The sequence below is a fragment of the Canis lupus genome, chromosome 26 (assembly GCF_003254725.2).
Source record: "Canis lupus dingo isolate Sandy chromosome 26, ASM325472v2, whole genome shotgun sequence".
Taxonomy (NCBI): Eukaryota; Metazoa; Chordata; class Mammalia; order Carnivora; family Canidae; genus Canis; species Canis lupus.
The window spans coordinates 10369091-10386477 of record NC_064268.1 but is presented as its reverse complement, the minus strand read 5'-3'; the positions used below and the strand labels follow the sequence as shown (position 1 = coordinate 10386477).

The window sequence follows — 17387 nt, the reverse complement described above, 5'->3', positions numbered from 1 at the left end:
GCGCTAAACCGCTGCGCCACCAGGGCTGCCCGATAAAGCTATCTTTAAAGGAGTTCTTAAATCCAAATTACATCTTGAGATTTAGGGTCAGAGAGACTATATACGGTAATTCAGAAGATCTCAAGTGCTGTAAGGCTGGGGAAGTCCCTATTAAAGTTGCCAAAACAAGGATAAATACCAAAACTTCTGAATGAAATAAAGAGAGCTTTTCCCCTAGCTTTTCCAAACAAGATTATATGCTTCAAGATATTCCTGAATTTGTACCAATAGTGTGCTACATTCTCTTTGTATTTATTAGGAGGTCTTTCTATATGGGCAACTTCATGTTTTATTCCTGGCCCAAATTCAGTATAATTGGAAGACAAATAGAAAATAGCCTATAGCAACCATCTAAATATTTTGTAACAATTACGATAACACCAAATCAGATTTAAAGCACTGAAGGTCAAAACTGGTACCATGTTGATTATTTGACCTTATATTTCTATACGTACACCGTTGCTGAAGATGTTTTTGTACAACGAAAACAATCTAGTGTTTTGAATTTTTTTTTAAAGATTGTATTTATTCATTCATGAGAGACATAGAGAGAGAGAGGACAGGCAGAGGGAGAAGCAGGCTCCATGCAGGGAGTCCGACGCAGAACTCGATCCTGGGTCTCCAGGATCATGCCCCAGGCTGAAGGCGGCACTAAACCGCTGAGCTACACAGGCTGCCCCTAGTGTTTTGGATTTTAAGATCTTATTTATTTGAGAGAGAGAATGCAAACGAGCAGAGAGAGGAGCAGAGGGAGACTCTGCACTGAACACGGAGCCCAGTGCCAGGCTCAATCTCACAACCCTGAGATCATGACCTGGGCTGAAATCGAGAGTCAGACACTTAACCGACTGAGCCACCCAGGCACCCCATAATCTAGTCTTTTTATGTGAACTGAGAACCTACTAAGCTGACAGATATCTTACTTTGGCTAATGAAGCTTTTGATAATGTGGCTGCTATTCTGCTAGGCTAGAAGTCTCTCAATTCGCTGGCAGGTGCCATTCTGAGAAGCCGGGTTCTCTGGAAGGCAATACACAGGGTAAAGTAGGCAGATATCACTGCTGTTTAGACATTCCCCTGTCTGCAGCAGAGCAGTTGGGGGTGGGGGGGTGGGGGGGAGATGCCCAGATCCCCAAAGGAGCAGTCTCCTCATTTCCCTCATCTCAGCGTATTCTTAATTAACTCAGCTTTGTGTCTGTTATGAATAGCTTCAAATGGAAATGCTCCAACTCCACATTCTTCTTCATTATGCATGGCTTATTAAAATTGAAATTTCACTGTTTCCAACTCAACCAAGTTTATGGTTCAAACTGCTATGTGCTATGAAGAGTGAAGCATTTGTTTAAGAGATGGGATCAGGATAAAGATGGCCTGGATCTAAACAGGAACAGGCTGGAAACTTCAAGGCTTTCATTTCCAAACTTGCCATGTGAGAATCCTGGGATGTTGTCTGGGAAAATCCTAACCTTTCCACGTGGCAGTTCCCCAATCTGCCAGGCCAGGATGATAGCAGCTATCTCCAAGCTACCCTCTGCTGAAATACCAGAGTTGTGAAGTAGGGAATAGTTTCCAGAGAGGCCCTTCCTGGTTGGGAATGAGTTTCTCATTCCTGAACAGTAACAGCTATCTCTTAGAGGCCCATCCTGCTCAAAAGCAGAGTGTATCAGAGCTGCCCAGAAAAGAAAGTACAAATATGCACACCAGCCCCCTCCAGGATTGGTACCTGCTCTTCCTCAATCCTGCGCTGTAGTGTTTCAATGTAATGCTGGACAGCCATATAAATGAATCGGTACTGTGCTTCTGTCTGGACCATCCCTGACCTCTGAGACCGCACCATCTGAATGGTTTTGGGAACATCAATGTCGCAGTCAACACCTGCAAAGCAAGCACCATGAAGCATTAGGAGAAACTGTGGGGCCAGGATGAAGTGGTTTAATGCACAACTTTTAGCAGACTCAGAGATATAGTAAATGTAGTCTTTAATGTTCTAACTGAACATGTTTCAAGGGCTACACTGCCTTCTGACTAATATAAATGATTCCAGAAAATGATCTGAATAAGTATCGGAGGTCAGGACTCTCCATCAGCACCACCCCAGAGACCACCACTGCATATTCAACAAAAGACCACAGCAGCGGGACCACGGCTCCTGGGCTTCATTTTATGTCAAAGGCTCAAATAGAATCACTTTTGTTCTCCTATAAACAACTGAAAGTCAAAGTCTTCAGCCCAGATTTTTAAAAATGTTTTAACATTCAAATTCTCTCCTCCAGGCTATTTTCACTAGCACTTTCCTTCCATAAACTAAAAAAGAACTTACAACTTCTTGCCCTCCAGATGACCCACCTTTCTCTCTGATGATGTCAATAAGGATATCAATCACAATGAACGTCCCTGTCCGGCCAATCCCAGCACTGTGGACAGAAGGACAAAGAGCAATGACGCTGGAGCCATTCATAGGGGTTTTGGACTCAAACCCACACTATTAATATGAACAGAAACAATGTCTGCTCTTGAGAGTATTTATAAGACTGCCTGTTTGTATTTGAGAATAGATTAGCTAAGGGCTTTGGGGTTAGTCCAATCCACACGTGGAGCCCAGCTTCTCTAGGACTTCCCAAGGCAAATCCCATACCTCTTTGACCTTCAGTTTCCTCATCTGTGAAATGCAGATAATGGCACATACTTTACAGGGTTGTTGTGTGGATCAAATGTTAGTAATGTATGGAAAACACTGAGCACAGAGGCCGGAGTGGAGCACATGCTCAATAAACAGTAGCTTTTAAAAAAGTGAAAAAGTTTCATACACAGCTACTTGCCCAATGTATGGATGAGATTTGGTAAACTAAACTTCCCCCGGTATAATCATGAAGCCCAGACTTGGGTGCCAGGAGGCTGTAAACCGTGGTGAGATGCCACGGGCAGGGCTTCCAGAGGTCTGGGGAGGGAGTGGTCCAAATCTTTTGAAGTGAACAAGTGTCTTATCAGGGGGAAAAATGCATCTTATTCCTGCAGCAGAAGAGAATAGGATCACAATCAAAGTGATTAATTCTAAACTACCATATTAAAAAAAAATCACATATACACACAAGCAAACATCACTAGACTAGGTAAAGGCTGCCTGAGGATAAGGAGTAAGTCCACCACCCTCTGCCCGGCCACCACCAATACCTGGCAGTACTGTAGGACCTATGAGAAAAATACTCTATGGTCAAAGTGTCCCTTCATGCAGTTTATGCATGTCTGAAACCGAGATGAAATTCTTCTCACAGTGAAAGGGCTGGGGGTGGGGAGGTAAAGACAAGCCCTGGGCATTAAGAGATGGGACAGGCTGCGGCCTGGAGAGGTGGCAGGGGCCGGTCACCTGCAGTGAACCACCACAGGCCCTGCATCCGTAATGCTCTCCTGCTTATGATGGACCTCCTCCAAGAAGTCCAGCACGCCCCCAGGGTCACTGGGCACTCCGTGGTCCGGCCAGGTCCGAAAGTGGTATTGCCACACGGTTCTCTCTGTATTCCCCTGGAGTAGAGCCAAGAAAAACCAGAAAAGAATTAAATAAATCAAGGGGTTGAGGAATCGCCCATTTCTGATCTTCCCTGGACCCAATGTGAGCCAATGGAGCAGACCAGCACCGAATCTCCCCACGTTCCATTTAAAGGTCAGACAAGCTTCCAAATCATGTCTCCTTTCGGATCTGGCTGAGCAATCCTGAAGGCAACTGTTTGCCTCTGTCATAAGAACCAAAATGTCGGGATCCCTGGGTGGTGCAGTGGTTTAGTGCCTGCCTTTGGCCCAGGGCGTGATCCTGGAGACCCGGGATCGAATCCCACGTCGGGCTCCTGGTGCATGGAGCTTGCTTCTCCCTCTGCCTATGTCTCTACCTCTCTCTCTCTGTGTGACTATCATAAAAAAATAAAAGCCATCTGTATAAATGGTATATAAACTTTAAAAAAAAAAAAAAAAAAAAAAAAAAGAACCAAAATGTCGGCACCAGGAGCCCGACGTGGGATTCGGTCCTACAGCGATCAGTTCCTTGGGAGGCTACAACCTGAATCAGCTTTCTGAATCTTCGGTGGCAGGCAATGTCCATCTTCCTTGTCTGCGTGTAGCTCAATTCAGGAGGCAACTGAAGCCTCTGGGACTTGGGGCTTTCTTCCCAGCAGATAAGAAAACAGCTACCCTGTCAAGAGTATTCCTCTTTGTCTTTTTATACCCAGCCCTCATCCCCTCTCCCCAAACACCCACTTTTATTACAACATCATAGCAGTTAAACCTTCTGTTTAGTGCAAAGTAGGTAAGTAGACAGGCTTTGTGGTCAGAAGGCTGGGTTTAAGCCCAAATTCCAGCATTCATAATCACCGTCATCTCCAGGCATCTCTAAGCCTCAATTTCTTCATTTGCAAATAGGAATAATCATCTCTCTCACAATACAGTGAGAGGGATTAAACAAGACCAATTAAACACACAGCCGCTACTTGGCAGCAATAAAAGAATCGGCCACCGGTGCTCTTCTGAGGAGAGGGATCAGTAACCAAGGTCAAGACTACAGAAAACCATCTGGGTCTACCCACATGAGGTCACTGTAGCAGTGCTGCTGATTGCTCCATCTGCATCTTATGTATCTGAAGGAAATCCAAGCTAGTGACGTTATTAAAGGAGATTTTGAAAAGAAAGAAAAATGAAGCCAGTGTCTACCACCGGTGACCTTCAGGACATCCAAGGAATCTAAACCACAATTAAGATCTTTTCTTGAATTATGTGCATTTAATTTATCGATGTCACAATAAAAAATTTTCTTGACATTACCAGTTAGCTAAATCTCGGGGACTACCCCGTAAGGACACTCAAGGAAGGAGACCCAGCTGCCCTGAACATCCTGCTCCCGTCCTTGGTATATCTCTGTCCCAAGAGATCTCTGACCCAGCTCCTCCCTGCTAAGAAACTTAAATGAGATCATGTCACAGCACTTTAGAAAAAAATGTGTTCTATAAAAAGCAGGTAAAAAATGTGTTTCTATAAAAAGCACGTGACCAGCAATTCTGGAGAAATGATCTGTCCTGTGTCGGCACCTGAATCCACGGGTATAAGACACAAACCCAAATGTCAATATTTCCTGTACCTGCTGCTCAAAAATCTCTGTTAACAAGAAGATGGATACTTTATCACTAAAACTGAAGAAATATCAATCTGCTACTCAGAAACACCTGATAATAAGAAGATGGGTGGTTTAGCCTAAATCTGAACAAACCTATCTGGAATCTCTGGCCAGTGTACTCTAAATCTTTTCCATTTCAGCTTGACAGCTATGCTTTTCCAGCTTCTCAATCTCTGCAGCAGAGTAACCCTCCGCCTCATCCCACCATCAGCAGAATCACACTCCTGCTAATGTCAAAAGTCCCAGCATCCCACTCTGGACCACAGCCACCCAGGTTTCCAGCTACCTTTGGTCCCCTGACCATCACCTTATGGAGCTCAGCAGACCACTGAGCCCTCTTCTATTCTCCACCTGCCTTCTTCTAACCTGCTGCCCCACATCAGGCTTAGATTCTACATACTATTCTTTTTTGTTATTTTAAAGTAGATTCTACACCCAGTAGAATGGTCCAGGTAAAAGGTGGTGTGGTGGTGGCAGGGTGGTACTTTGGTACTTTCCATCTTTACTTTGGAGCCCAACATGTGGCTTGAACTCAAAACCATGAGATTAAGAGTTGGACGCTCAACCAACTGAGCCACCCAGGTGCCTCCAGAGTACTATTGTGACAATCACCCTCCACTGTACAGCTCTGCTCCCTCCACTCTCTCTCCATCCACAGCACCCCTGGGAAAAGCCCCAGGCCTGGACAAAACCAACCACCCACCTTCACCATTTTATACCCGAGGAACAGTGTCCTTGGAGAAAAATCACACCAGGGAATTGGTGTCACTAAACGTTCATATTCACCTATTCAAATGGGCACTCAGTGCTGCCTGAAAATTCACTGGATTCCTCATCATTTCTACACATTATTATTTGGTATTTTTCCCACTTTCCCCAGATAATTCATCTCTGATTTCCTTCTAATTCCAGTTGATGGCCTTGCTATAGACAATAGCAAGAAAATACATGTCAGCTCCTCTACCTGCATCTGTGGTCACCTCTTCCTCTTCCCGTTCTGCTGACAGAAGAACTAGCCCTCCATTCATCAAAACCCAGCCAATCTGGGGCACCTGGGTGGCTCAGTGGTTGAACACCTGCCGTTGGCTCACAGTGTGATCCCATGGTCCCACAGGGAGCCTGTTTTCCCTCTGCCTATGTCTCTACCTTTCTCTCTCGATCTCTCATGAATAAATAAAATGCTTAAAAAAAAAAAAACCATCCACCCATGATGCTCTGGATCCTACTTCCCCTCGCCATCCAACCTCCATTCCTGCCTCCCTGGCATCTTTACTTTGACATCTCAAAGACATCTCACACTCTACCTGTCCAGGAGGTTGTTCGCCCTTCCCTCTCCGCTCAAATCCACTGCCAACCCCTCACTCAAGCTAGAAAGCTGGTGATCATCCTTAACCCACCCTTGCCCCTCACCCCCCATCCACACTGTCACCAAACTCCTTCACATCCACTCCTCAGTTACCTGTAGGCAGTCCTCTTCTGTCTACCACCCTGCCACCACCACACCACCTTTTACCTGGACCATTCAAGCCCTGCCATCCTGTATATCTTCTGCCCTCACCACAGTGCCATTGTCCCCTCACACTGTGTTGGTTCTTCCTCCCCCTCCTCCTCCAGCAGCCCAACCATTCCCACACCCTGCAGGTGCCACCTCAAGGCAGCCATCACCTCCATTGCTCCTCTTCCATTTATTCTGGCATTTTGCATAATATTTGTTTCTGGAGGCAGGAACAAGAAGGCAAAAAAGAACAAGTGCCAGAGTCCCTGGGATCTGACCTCTGAAGAGGAGGCCACCAGACCCAGACCACCGCAGAAGCCTCCCAACAAGCCTGCTGGCCAGTTGGGTCACCTGGCCCGAACCTCCCTACCCAAAGCTGTCAGACACTTTCCCAACACAAGGCTTTGTGTGTGCATTCACTTGGCAAAAGCATCACCACCATAGGTTCCGAGCTAACTAATACACGGAATTCACATTTCTTAATGTAAGAATTAAGACTCTTTCCCAACTTGGACCCCACCTCTCTGGAGTTTATTCCCTCAATTCTCCACTTGCCTTCATTCCCCATAAATCCCATTTCCAACTTCAGTTGGCACTTCAGTGCCAGGGCTTACAGTGACACCTCCTCCATCTGGGAGGTCTCTCTATCATCTTCTCCAGTGGAAATCTTACCCAGAAAAGCCCAGCGTCTTCTGAAACAGTCTCCCTGACATCCCAGTCAGAAGAAAGCCCAACCTTTACAATCCCACACCACTTCAGATTTGTCACAGCCTGTGTCTGCTCTGAAGCACAGCTGTGTATGTGGCTTCCCACTGCTACATGATTTCAATTCCTTAAGGACAAAGACTTCATTCATCTGTGTCCCCAAAAGACCTTGAAAAAGTAAGTCCTCTCTAACCATGAAATTAAAATGAATTCAAATCTAACCCTGGTTTATAAAGTTAGTCACCCCAGTGACAAACTTAAACTATAAGCAATTGAGATCTGATGCCATAGAATCTGATCACGAAACAGGTCTCAGAGGCTTTGCACTTGCTGTTCCCACTGCTTGGAACACTCTTCTCCGGACTCTCTGGATGCCTGGCTCCTCCACCTCTGGCTCAAGTGATACAACCTCCGAGAGGCCCTCTCTGATTACTCCATCTCAATTACCCAGTCACTTCTAACATAACTTCCTGTAGCCTCCGTAGACTGAGCACAATCAAGCAAGCTGGTTGCTTGCTTTTTAACCTTCTAACCCCCTAGGTTCTGTGAGGGCTGGGATTGTACCTATCTTGTTTGCAATGTACATACCTGGTACATAGAAGGCGCCTAATAAATGGCTACTACATCAATGAGTGAATGAGAGCATGAATGCATGCACACGTGAATAACTGCATGACCCTGGAGTACTGCATATGAAAACTGCTTACCAAAGTCTGTAAAATACGACAATATACTTACTTGTCCAACCTTTGAAAGTTTAAGCTCTCTTAATGTATAGTCATGAGCAGCACTTTCTTTGACGTTCCTAACACGCATGACCCCATATTCTTTCAGAGCATACTCGTCAGGCCAGTATTTGACACATTTACTCTGAAAGGGATCAGAGAAAAGACAGTTAACCTCTGTGAACTCTGAAATTAAAGCCTAAACCAGTGGAAAATAAATATTCAGGAAAAAAAATATTCGAGTCTTAATGACCAGTATTAGGAAAAGGATCCATCTAGCATCTGTTGGATTTTCAAAGGAAAGGAAAAATAAGTTCAAATAAGAAAAGCAGGTACTGGGATGCATGGGTGGCTCCGTGATTGAGCATCTACCTTTGGCTCAGATCATGATCCCGGGATCCTGGGATCAAGTCCCGCATCCCCACAGTGAGCCTGCTTCTCCCTCTGCCTATGTCTCTGCCTCTCTCTGTATGTCTCTTGTGAATAAATAAAATCTTTAAAAAGAAGAAAAAGAAAAGCAGGTACTTGCAAAGCCAGGAGAAGGAGAAGACAGAACAGACTTTGCAGAGCTGTGTGATCTAAGACGCATGTCAAAGGACAGTCAAGGATTCTTCATTTATCTCTAAGGAACCAAAGATGCAGAGTGAGGGACTAGCCAGTTTGAGGGTTCTATCTAGCAATCACTGAATTCTGGATTCCAGAGATCTGCCAGTCACTCTCCAGGGAAGGCAAGCAAGCAAGCTACCCTCTGGAGGTGGATGGGTTGCCCAAAGAGCCAGACTGTCTGGCTCATTTCCGCACTTGTGTAGGAGGACTCCATACCTTATCTAACTCAAGTGTGAAAAACTCCAGCACAGCAAGGCAGCTGATGGGGTTTTGAACCAGCTGCTTCTTCTATATCCAGATCCATTTGCTACCTCCTATACACATCACCTTCGCTTCACTGGGTGCCTAGGAACACCAAGCCTACAGTAGCTGCTGGCTTCAGAGCAGACAGATTGAAATATATGGCACCAAGTAAATTATTCTTGTTGCCAAAGAGGATGATATTTAGCTCAATGAGAGATGAGTCTGTATATATATTTGGTGACATGCCCTGGGCAGATAACTATTTTTGTGTTTTTTTTGTTTTTTTTTTTTTTAATAGGAGCAGACTTTCTACAATCACCAATACACCAGTATCAGCAAGAGAAATTTACCTTTTATATTAGGAAGACAAAGAAATTCAGTTATAAAACTATAAATAAGAGAGCAGCTGCAGGCATCCCCATAGTCAACGATTAATTGAAAGGAAAAAAAAAAATGGCAGAAGGAAATTTGAACAGAAGCATTAGCAGATAGTGCAACTTTTTTGCCTGGCAATGGTTTACATGGTCTTTTATTTATTATTATCCTGAATTCAGCTATCCCTGCAGTATTTTGTAGATACAAATACCTCTTTGATAGATTTGATACAATTTTTATTATCCCCAGATAAGCACTTTTAATATTAATTGTACTCAATGCTGTTGCTGGCCAATCAACTCTGTGACTTGGTTGCTCAAGAGATTCAATAGAGAACAGAAAATTAAATCACAACTCTGAAAACATTTCAGCTGACTTTAAACATCACCAGGCTACCTACCACAGCCCTCCTCCCAGATTTCCAAACTCTTACACAGACTTTGGCAAACATATTCTAAAATGTGAGAGCTAATACATCAGCTTTTAAACTAAAGCCTTTCAAAAAAAAATAAAAAATAAACTAAAGCCCAGGAATCGAGGGGAATCTAGAGTAGTCTGAGGCCGAGAGAGCAGGTTATCAGAACCGGCTGTGGACAGAATGCATCTATCATTCTATCCTCTCCACTGGACTGAAGAGCATAATCGGGAAGCAGGTCCAGATTTGAAATGGAGATGAAGAAGGGGCAGACTGATTGGCCCAATGTCTGTCTGTTCTAGAAGCTTCCAACGGCTCTTCTGAAAGGGACCAAAACTAATACCTCTGAAGTGACATAAGAACCCTCTCTTAAAAAAAAAAAAAAAAAAAAAGAACCCTCTCTTCATGTCCCCAGATCCCATGAGGAGAGGTCGTCTCCTATGAATCAGACACCAGGCAGGACAGATGGCTCGGTTTTCTCTTCTATACTCAGGGCAAGTGACACTCATCTGAAGCAGAAACTAGCAAGACCTGTCCATTAAACACCTAATGTGGGATGCCTGGGTGGCTCAGCAGTTGAGCATCTGCCTTTGGCTCGGGGTATGATCCCGGGGTCCTGGGATCAAGTCCCACAATGGGCTCCTTGCAAGGAGTCTGCTTCACCCTCTGCCTGTATCTCTGCCTCTCTCTGTGTCTCTCATGAATAAATAAATAAAATCTTAAAAAAAAAAACACCACCACCACCTAATATTACTGCAGGTGGCTGCTAGAGGAAGCCTTTGTTTCACAATAACCAGATCTGGCCTCAAAGGTTTTCAGAAGCATAACGACTAGTTAGCACAATGATGAAAATCTTACAAAACCATGCTGCCCTTCAAAATTGACAGGAAAATTACATTGGGAGAGCTAAAATGCAAAATCACCCATCTGTCTTAGGTTTAACTCACAGGTATGATTGTTAAATTCCATGCAAACTTTATGTAAGCCAATTAAACTATAACTACAAAAGAACGTTACTGAAACACAAAAACACAGAACTTTCCCATATTAAAAACCCACATGGATGGACTCACATTGGGATAGCACACAGAACTGTCACTCAATGAAATCTGTCTGCTTCACTGTGGATGTGGGATGTTACAACTTTTTAAAGACCTGAAGTGTCATGAGGAGTGCTAGGAGATGATTACTTGACAGAGCAGCTGGGGAGGTGGGGGTGGTGCATGCTGGGACAACCACTCTGAGAGCAGTTTGGCACAATCTCTTTAAATTTACAACATGCAAGCCCGATGACCTAGCATTCCTTTTTTTTTTTTTTTTTTCAGATTTTATTTTTTTTATTTATTCATGAGAGACACAGACAGAGGCAGAGATATAGGCAGTGGGAGAAGCAGGCTCCATTCAGGGAGCCCAATGTGGGACTCGATCCCGGGACTCCAGGATCATGCCCTGGGCCAAAGGCAGGCGCTAAACCACTGAGCCACTCGGGCTGCCCTAGCATTCCTTTTTGTGACATCTAACCTAGAGAGACACTTGCCACACACACACAAGCAAGAATAAGATTATTCCCTTGAGCACTGTTTGTTAAGAGCAAAAACTGAAACATTTCAATGCCCAATACATAATGGTGAGATTTATGTAAATTATGGATCTTACTATGGACCATCATGCAATTACTAAAAAGAAGGAAATAGGTCACTATGTACTAACAGTAGATGTTAGAAGATTCATTTGGGTGGGGCCCAAGATCCACAACAAAGTTAAGATTTGAAAACACTTTTACATGTAGTAGTTTTCAGAAAATATTACTGTATACTCACACAGGCACACACACACATACATACATACATATACATAATTGCAGGTATGTAATGCCTATAATAATGTCTCTCCTACATGTATGTATGAGAAAGCCAGGAAGACAGCAAGGAAGAACACACACACACTGGTAACGGGGATTTCAAATGGGTGGACAAGAGATAGTGACAAACACAATTTTAACCATGACCATAATGAGTTTGGATATTTATATGAATATGCTGTTTAAATAATTCAAATTAATGTTAAAATGTTTACACATCATAGTAAGTATAATTTATATGACCAGTGAAACCGCTATTTGTTAGTAGTCTAATCCTCTGAAGGTACTAGACTGGCCTTCTCAACACTCCCTTGTGGACCTCTGCTCCTGGATACAATATAGTAAGAGGGACTGGATTCACCTTCCCACCTTAAACAAGTAAAATACAGGCAGAATGAAGAGATATATATAACAGAATTAGTAACAAGGACATTAAAACAGTTATTACAAATATACTCCATTTGTCCAAAAAGTATAAGCTAAAAAGAAAGACAGAAGACATTAAAAAAAAAAAAAAAACAGTAAAACTTCTAGAGATGAAAAAAGACAACATCTGCTATAGAAAACACACTGAATAGTATTAATAGCAGGTGACATACTGCAAAACAAAAGATTAACTTAAAGACATACAGCAAAAGAAACTATCCAAAATGAAACAAGGTGAGAGCACCTGGGTGGCTCAGCAGACTTAAGCATCTGCTTTCCACCTGGGTTCATGATGTGAGGGTCCTGGGATCAAGCCCCACATCTGGATCTCTGCTCAGCGGGGAGTCTGCTTCTACCTCTGTGTGCACACATGCTCTCTAAATCTTTATGGTGTATGTACTACAAACATCCTTTAAAAAAAAAAATGAAACAAGGGGAAAAAGACAACTGCACAAAATGAGCAAAGCCTCAGTAAGCCACAGGACAACATCAAGCAGCCTAATATATGTGTAATTGGTGTTCCATGTTTGAAGAAATAATAAGCATTTCCAAAGTTAGAGAAAACTATAAATCCACAGATCCATGAAGCTCAGTGAACACCAAGCAGAAGGAACTTTTATGAAAACTACACTAAGGCTTGTCACAATCAAATTTCTTCTACTCTCTTTTCTCCAGAGGGTCAGTTTAGAGTAAGCTTAATTTGTTTACTCAACTCTTAACAGGTTCAATCTGACATGTCTGATATTTAAAAAATATTTTTAGAAGAGCACAGAGTATACCTTTCCTCTCTCCACTTCTTTCGTTGTCATGACAATCACTCGGGAGTTCTCTTGAAATACCATCCGCCAAAAGTCATTCACGGTGTTTTGCAGACAGCCTTGTGTGGCAATGTAACTCTTTTTGGGCTTTGAATTGTTGCATTTGGTTTCAAACTCAGGCTAGAAATTTATTAAGAAAATCCTTCAAACATTTGAACGTTGCTTTCAGGTTACAAGAAATACAAAAAACAAAATAGAAAAAATGGGTAGCAATATATGGTCAGAAAACACTGTGGAAAGCAAAGATTACCATGATAATATTTGCATTGATGTAATCTGAAACAGGCTCATTAGGATCACCATCATGCAGGACAACCCTGGTATGATCAACTGGAAGAAAAAGAGACCACAGTCATACTTCTTCAGGATAAATCATTTCAGATCAGTTAATCTTCAACCCAATCCAAGTTTTATTCTTTTAGTGATAAAACCACATAAAAAATTAAATCTTAATGAGCACAACAATGATCTGAATACCACATGATGTCTCATAATACCATATTAAAAAAAAATAAAGTAGCAACAGCAACTCCCTGGTCTTGATGATATACTATAGACACACAGGATATTATCACTGGGAGAAGCTGGATAAAGGGTACATGGGAACCCTCTGTATATTTTTATAACTTCTAATGAGTCTAAAAGTATCTCAAAACAAAAGTTTTCTTTTTTTTTTTTTAAGAAGAGTAAAGTACAGATAAATGACATAATGTCTGAGATTTGCTTCACATAATTTGGGGAGAGAGATCCCCCCATAATAAAAATGGTGGCTTTTTTTTTTTTTTTAGTGAAGCAGAATGAAATCTAATCTAAGAGATAAAATTTTTTAAAAGATTTTATTAATGTATTTGACAGAAAGAATGCATGAGCGCACAAGCAGGGGGAGCAGCAGGAGAGGGAGAAGCAGGCTCCCCATCAAGCAGGGAGCCTGATGTTGGGACTCAATCCCATGACCTGGGATCATGACCTGAGCCAAAGGCAGACGCTTAACAGACTAAGCCACCTATGCGCCCCAGAAGATAAGATTTTGATGGTATCAACCGACTAAATTCTGTACAAAAGTACATTACTAAAAAAACCCAAAAAAAACAAAAAAACAAAAAAAAAAACCACATTACTGGTATAAAAATCTGAGTGCTCTACTAAGCAACTTATTTTATAATGGGAGGGGTGCCTAGGTGGCTCAGTCGGTTAAGTGTCCAACTCTCAACTTCAGCTCAGGTCATAATCTCTGGCTGAGATCATGTGATATTGAGCCCCATGTCAGGCTCCATACTGGGTGTGGAGTTTGCTTAAGATTCTCTCTCTCCTTCTCCCTGAACACTTCCTACCCTCTCTTAAAAAAAAAATTATTTTACAACAGGAATTAGTAATAAAGCTGTATGCCTTGGACTCCTCAAGTCTAAAGAAAGAAGGTATTAACCAAGAGGAAGCATCTGACTGGGATCTTTAGGAGAGGAAAAGGCAAGGATACTCTCTTCAGATACTACATACTATTGTTCCCATCACCTTTTCCTACATCTCTGAATCTTATTAATGAGTTCCACCAGGTCCTCTGAGCAGAAAAGAAAACTTACAACGGAAACAGGATGAGGCTTCCCCAAGGTCATCAGGACCATAGTGTGACTGAGATAGATTCTCTGCAAATTCGTATTGTCTATTCTCCCTATTTTAATGCATCCACTTTCTCCCATCCTCACCTACATATATCTCAAATAACTGTATCGATGTGATGTGCATATGTACCATATAAGTGTATATATGTACACAGAAAGAGAAAGACCATGCTACACACACACACACACACACACACACACACACACACACACACCCCAAGTCTGATACCTGACAAAATGACTTGGACCTGATGAGACATTTGAGCAATGCTCACCAAATTTGTGCATACATCCCAATAAAGAACTTAATTGTGAAGTTTTTGAACTCTGAAATATATACACATATATATACAAACAAGCCCTATTTTTAAGTTGGTAAATACATTATGCACGCACTGCTATCAATCTGTATGTCAGATTTAAATTTTCTTTGTTTATTTTTTTAGATAAAGGATATAAATCAAGAGAAGTTCTTTTTTTTTTAAAGATTATTTTTATTTATTTATGATAGACAGAGAGAGAGAGAGAGAGAGAAAGAGAGAGAGAGAGAGGCAGAGACACAGGCAGAGGGAGAAGCAGGCTCCATGCCGGGAGCCCGACATGGGACTCGATCCCGGGACTCCAGGATCACGCCCTGGGCCAAAGGCAGGCGCGAAACTGCTGAGCCACCCAGGGATCCCTTCAAGAGAAGTTCTAAATGTTCCTTCCCTTCTCCCCAGTGGACTGCCTTGCACAGGCCACTCTGGAGATCCCTCAGAGAGCATGGTGCTAAGAGCAGTGGCTATGGGGGCTCCTATGTCAGTTCTCCAAGTTGCAATCTTGCTAAAATGGTCTATAAAAACCGGAAGAATAAGAACACCTGCTTTATGTGCATGTGGTAAGAAGTAAGTGAGACAAATGCAGAGTCTGGCAGAGTCAGCCCTCAGGGGAGGTAGGCTATGACAACTGTTTAGTGCCATCTCTGGGATCTTAACCTAAGACCTTCATCCTTCCAGGCCTCTTGTTCCCTGTGGCTCAGCTTGGGTTCTACCAGGCAGCATTTGGGTATAAAATGCCTTATGGATACCTCGGGGTCCTTTTCAGAGCAAAGTGTAAGTATGTACTTGTTATCTCCTATAACTCGAGTTCAGGAGCTCAGGGAGCAGACAGCAGTTGAAGAGTCTTCAGGAGGAAGCTGCCTGTTCCCCAGAAGAGGGAATGGAGTCCCAGAAGGTGTGTCTTCCCCAAGACCCACAAACGGAGTCCTGAAGTACAAGGACACAAGCCTGGTACCTCTGAGGGTCTTGGTGTGGCCTGATCCTGGGAGATGGCAAGCCTTGAGATTTTCACTCTTAGGCAGACAAAAATAATTAACAGCAAGAAATAACATGGGCAGCCTGGGTGGCTCAGCGGTTTAGTGCTGCCTTCAGCCCAGGGCGTGATCCTGGAGACCCAGGATCGAGTCCCACGTCAGGCTCCCTGCATGGAGCCTGCTTCTCCCTCTGCCTGTGTCTCTGTGTCTCTTTCTCTCTGTGTCTCTCATGAATAAATAAATAAAATCTTGAAAGAAAGAAGAAAAGAAAGAAAGGAAGGAAGGAAGGAAGGAAGGAAGGAAGGAAGGAAGGAAGGAAGGAAGGAAGGAAGGAAGAAAGAAAGAACACACTCAAGACCACCTGGTGGCAATTTTACCCAGGACCAGCATCACAAGAACTAGGTGAATTATCAACCATCCCCACCACATTTTCTGATTTTGGAAACCACTCACAATTCAAAGAGGCTAAGGCCTCAGATCTTCTGAGAAGGCATGTGGCACCCAGGAAGTTACAGGGACATAGGAATCAAACTCTCCAAGAGTGACTATTATTGAACAGAATATTAATACTTACAAGGCAGGATGTTTTTATATCTATTTTTGTTCTTATTTTCTTGCCTCTGACCCTCTTTTCGGCTATAAAGAAGTTTGCACTCCTGTTGTTGTAGTGTCTGGAGAGGGAAAAAAGAAATATTATTGCACATCAAAAGCTTAAAAAAAAAAAAAAAAGCCTGGCTCAGCATTTCTGCTTTGAGAAATTTATCCTAGGAAAGGTTCAGGGTTGCAGCAGCTATAGGGAAGCTCATCTTAACACTGTATCAATAGTGCCAAAAACAATTTCTAATAAAAAAGAACTGCCTATATAACACTACCATGAATTCATACAAACAAATATTCTGCAGTCACTTAAAAAGACGTTCTAAGAAAATTTTTAATGCCATGGAAAAAATTATCAGAGTGTTAAGTGAAAAGAAGGTCAGATTTCCAAAACAGTATTATTACATAAGTCATATGTTTGCATTTGCCTATGTATATAAGAAATGGCAGGAGAATATATACCAAAAAAGTAATGGGGATTTCTTTTTCTGGATAGTGGGATTATGAAGGCCTTATCTTCATTTTTTTTTTTTTTTGCCTAAATTTTTTACAATGAAAAAAATATTCATTAGTAGAGAAACTGTTTAAAATAATAATTATTAAGAATGAAAATCGGGGCACCTGGCTGGCTCAGTTAAGAGAGTGTTCAACTCTTGATCCCAGGGCTATAGGTTTGAGACCCACATTGGGTGTAGAGATTACTAAAAACAAATAAACTTAAAAAAAAAAAAAGAACAAAAGCCAGTGAGCATTGTAACAGCTGTGATTACACTCTTGACTTTATGGTCTGCTGCCTACTTTTACCACTGTTTAATTCAAAGCAAGCCACACATCAGCTCTCAAAGTTGGATACTATAGAAGTGGTACTGGGTACCACTGGATCATGGGCATACAAGCTTTGCTCCTCCACACCAGAAACCCACATTAGTGTGCTAGGCAGCCAGCCTGCATCTACTGCGTCTACACAAACACCTGCTTCCTATGTTTTCCCCAGCCAGACAATGAGGAAGAGAATGTCAGG

At 42.5% G+C, this 17387-nt stretch overlaps 1 protein-coding gene across 3 annotated transcripts in view; it reads right to left on the bottom strand.

Annotated features, from left to right (window-relative positions):
- The window catches only part of PTPN11 (protein tyrosine phosphatase non-receptor type 11), an 83016-nt gene that overhangs the window by 17489 nt on the left and 48140 nt on the right, over positions 1-17387 (bottom strand). For 2 of the 3 annotated variants that reach the window (XM_025474009.3, XM_049101680.1), the window contains exons 7-13: positions 16344-16440; positions 13113-13192; positions 12824-12982; positions 8132-8263; positions 3403-3569; positions 2385-2452; positions 1762-1913 (exon numbers count right to left, since the gene is read on the bottom strand). In XM_025474009.3, the coding sequence (XP_025329794.1) occupies positions 1762-1913; positions 2385-2452; positions 3403-3569; positions 8132-8263; positions 12824-12982; positions 13113-13192; positions 16344-16440 (855 nt within the window). The remainder of the gene's footprint in view (positions 1-1761; positions 1914-2384; positions 2453-3402; positions 3570-8131; positions 8264-12823; positions 12983-13112; positions 13193-16343; positions 16441-17387) is intronic. The other variant, XM_025474010.3, reaches the window with a different exon arrangement.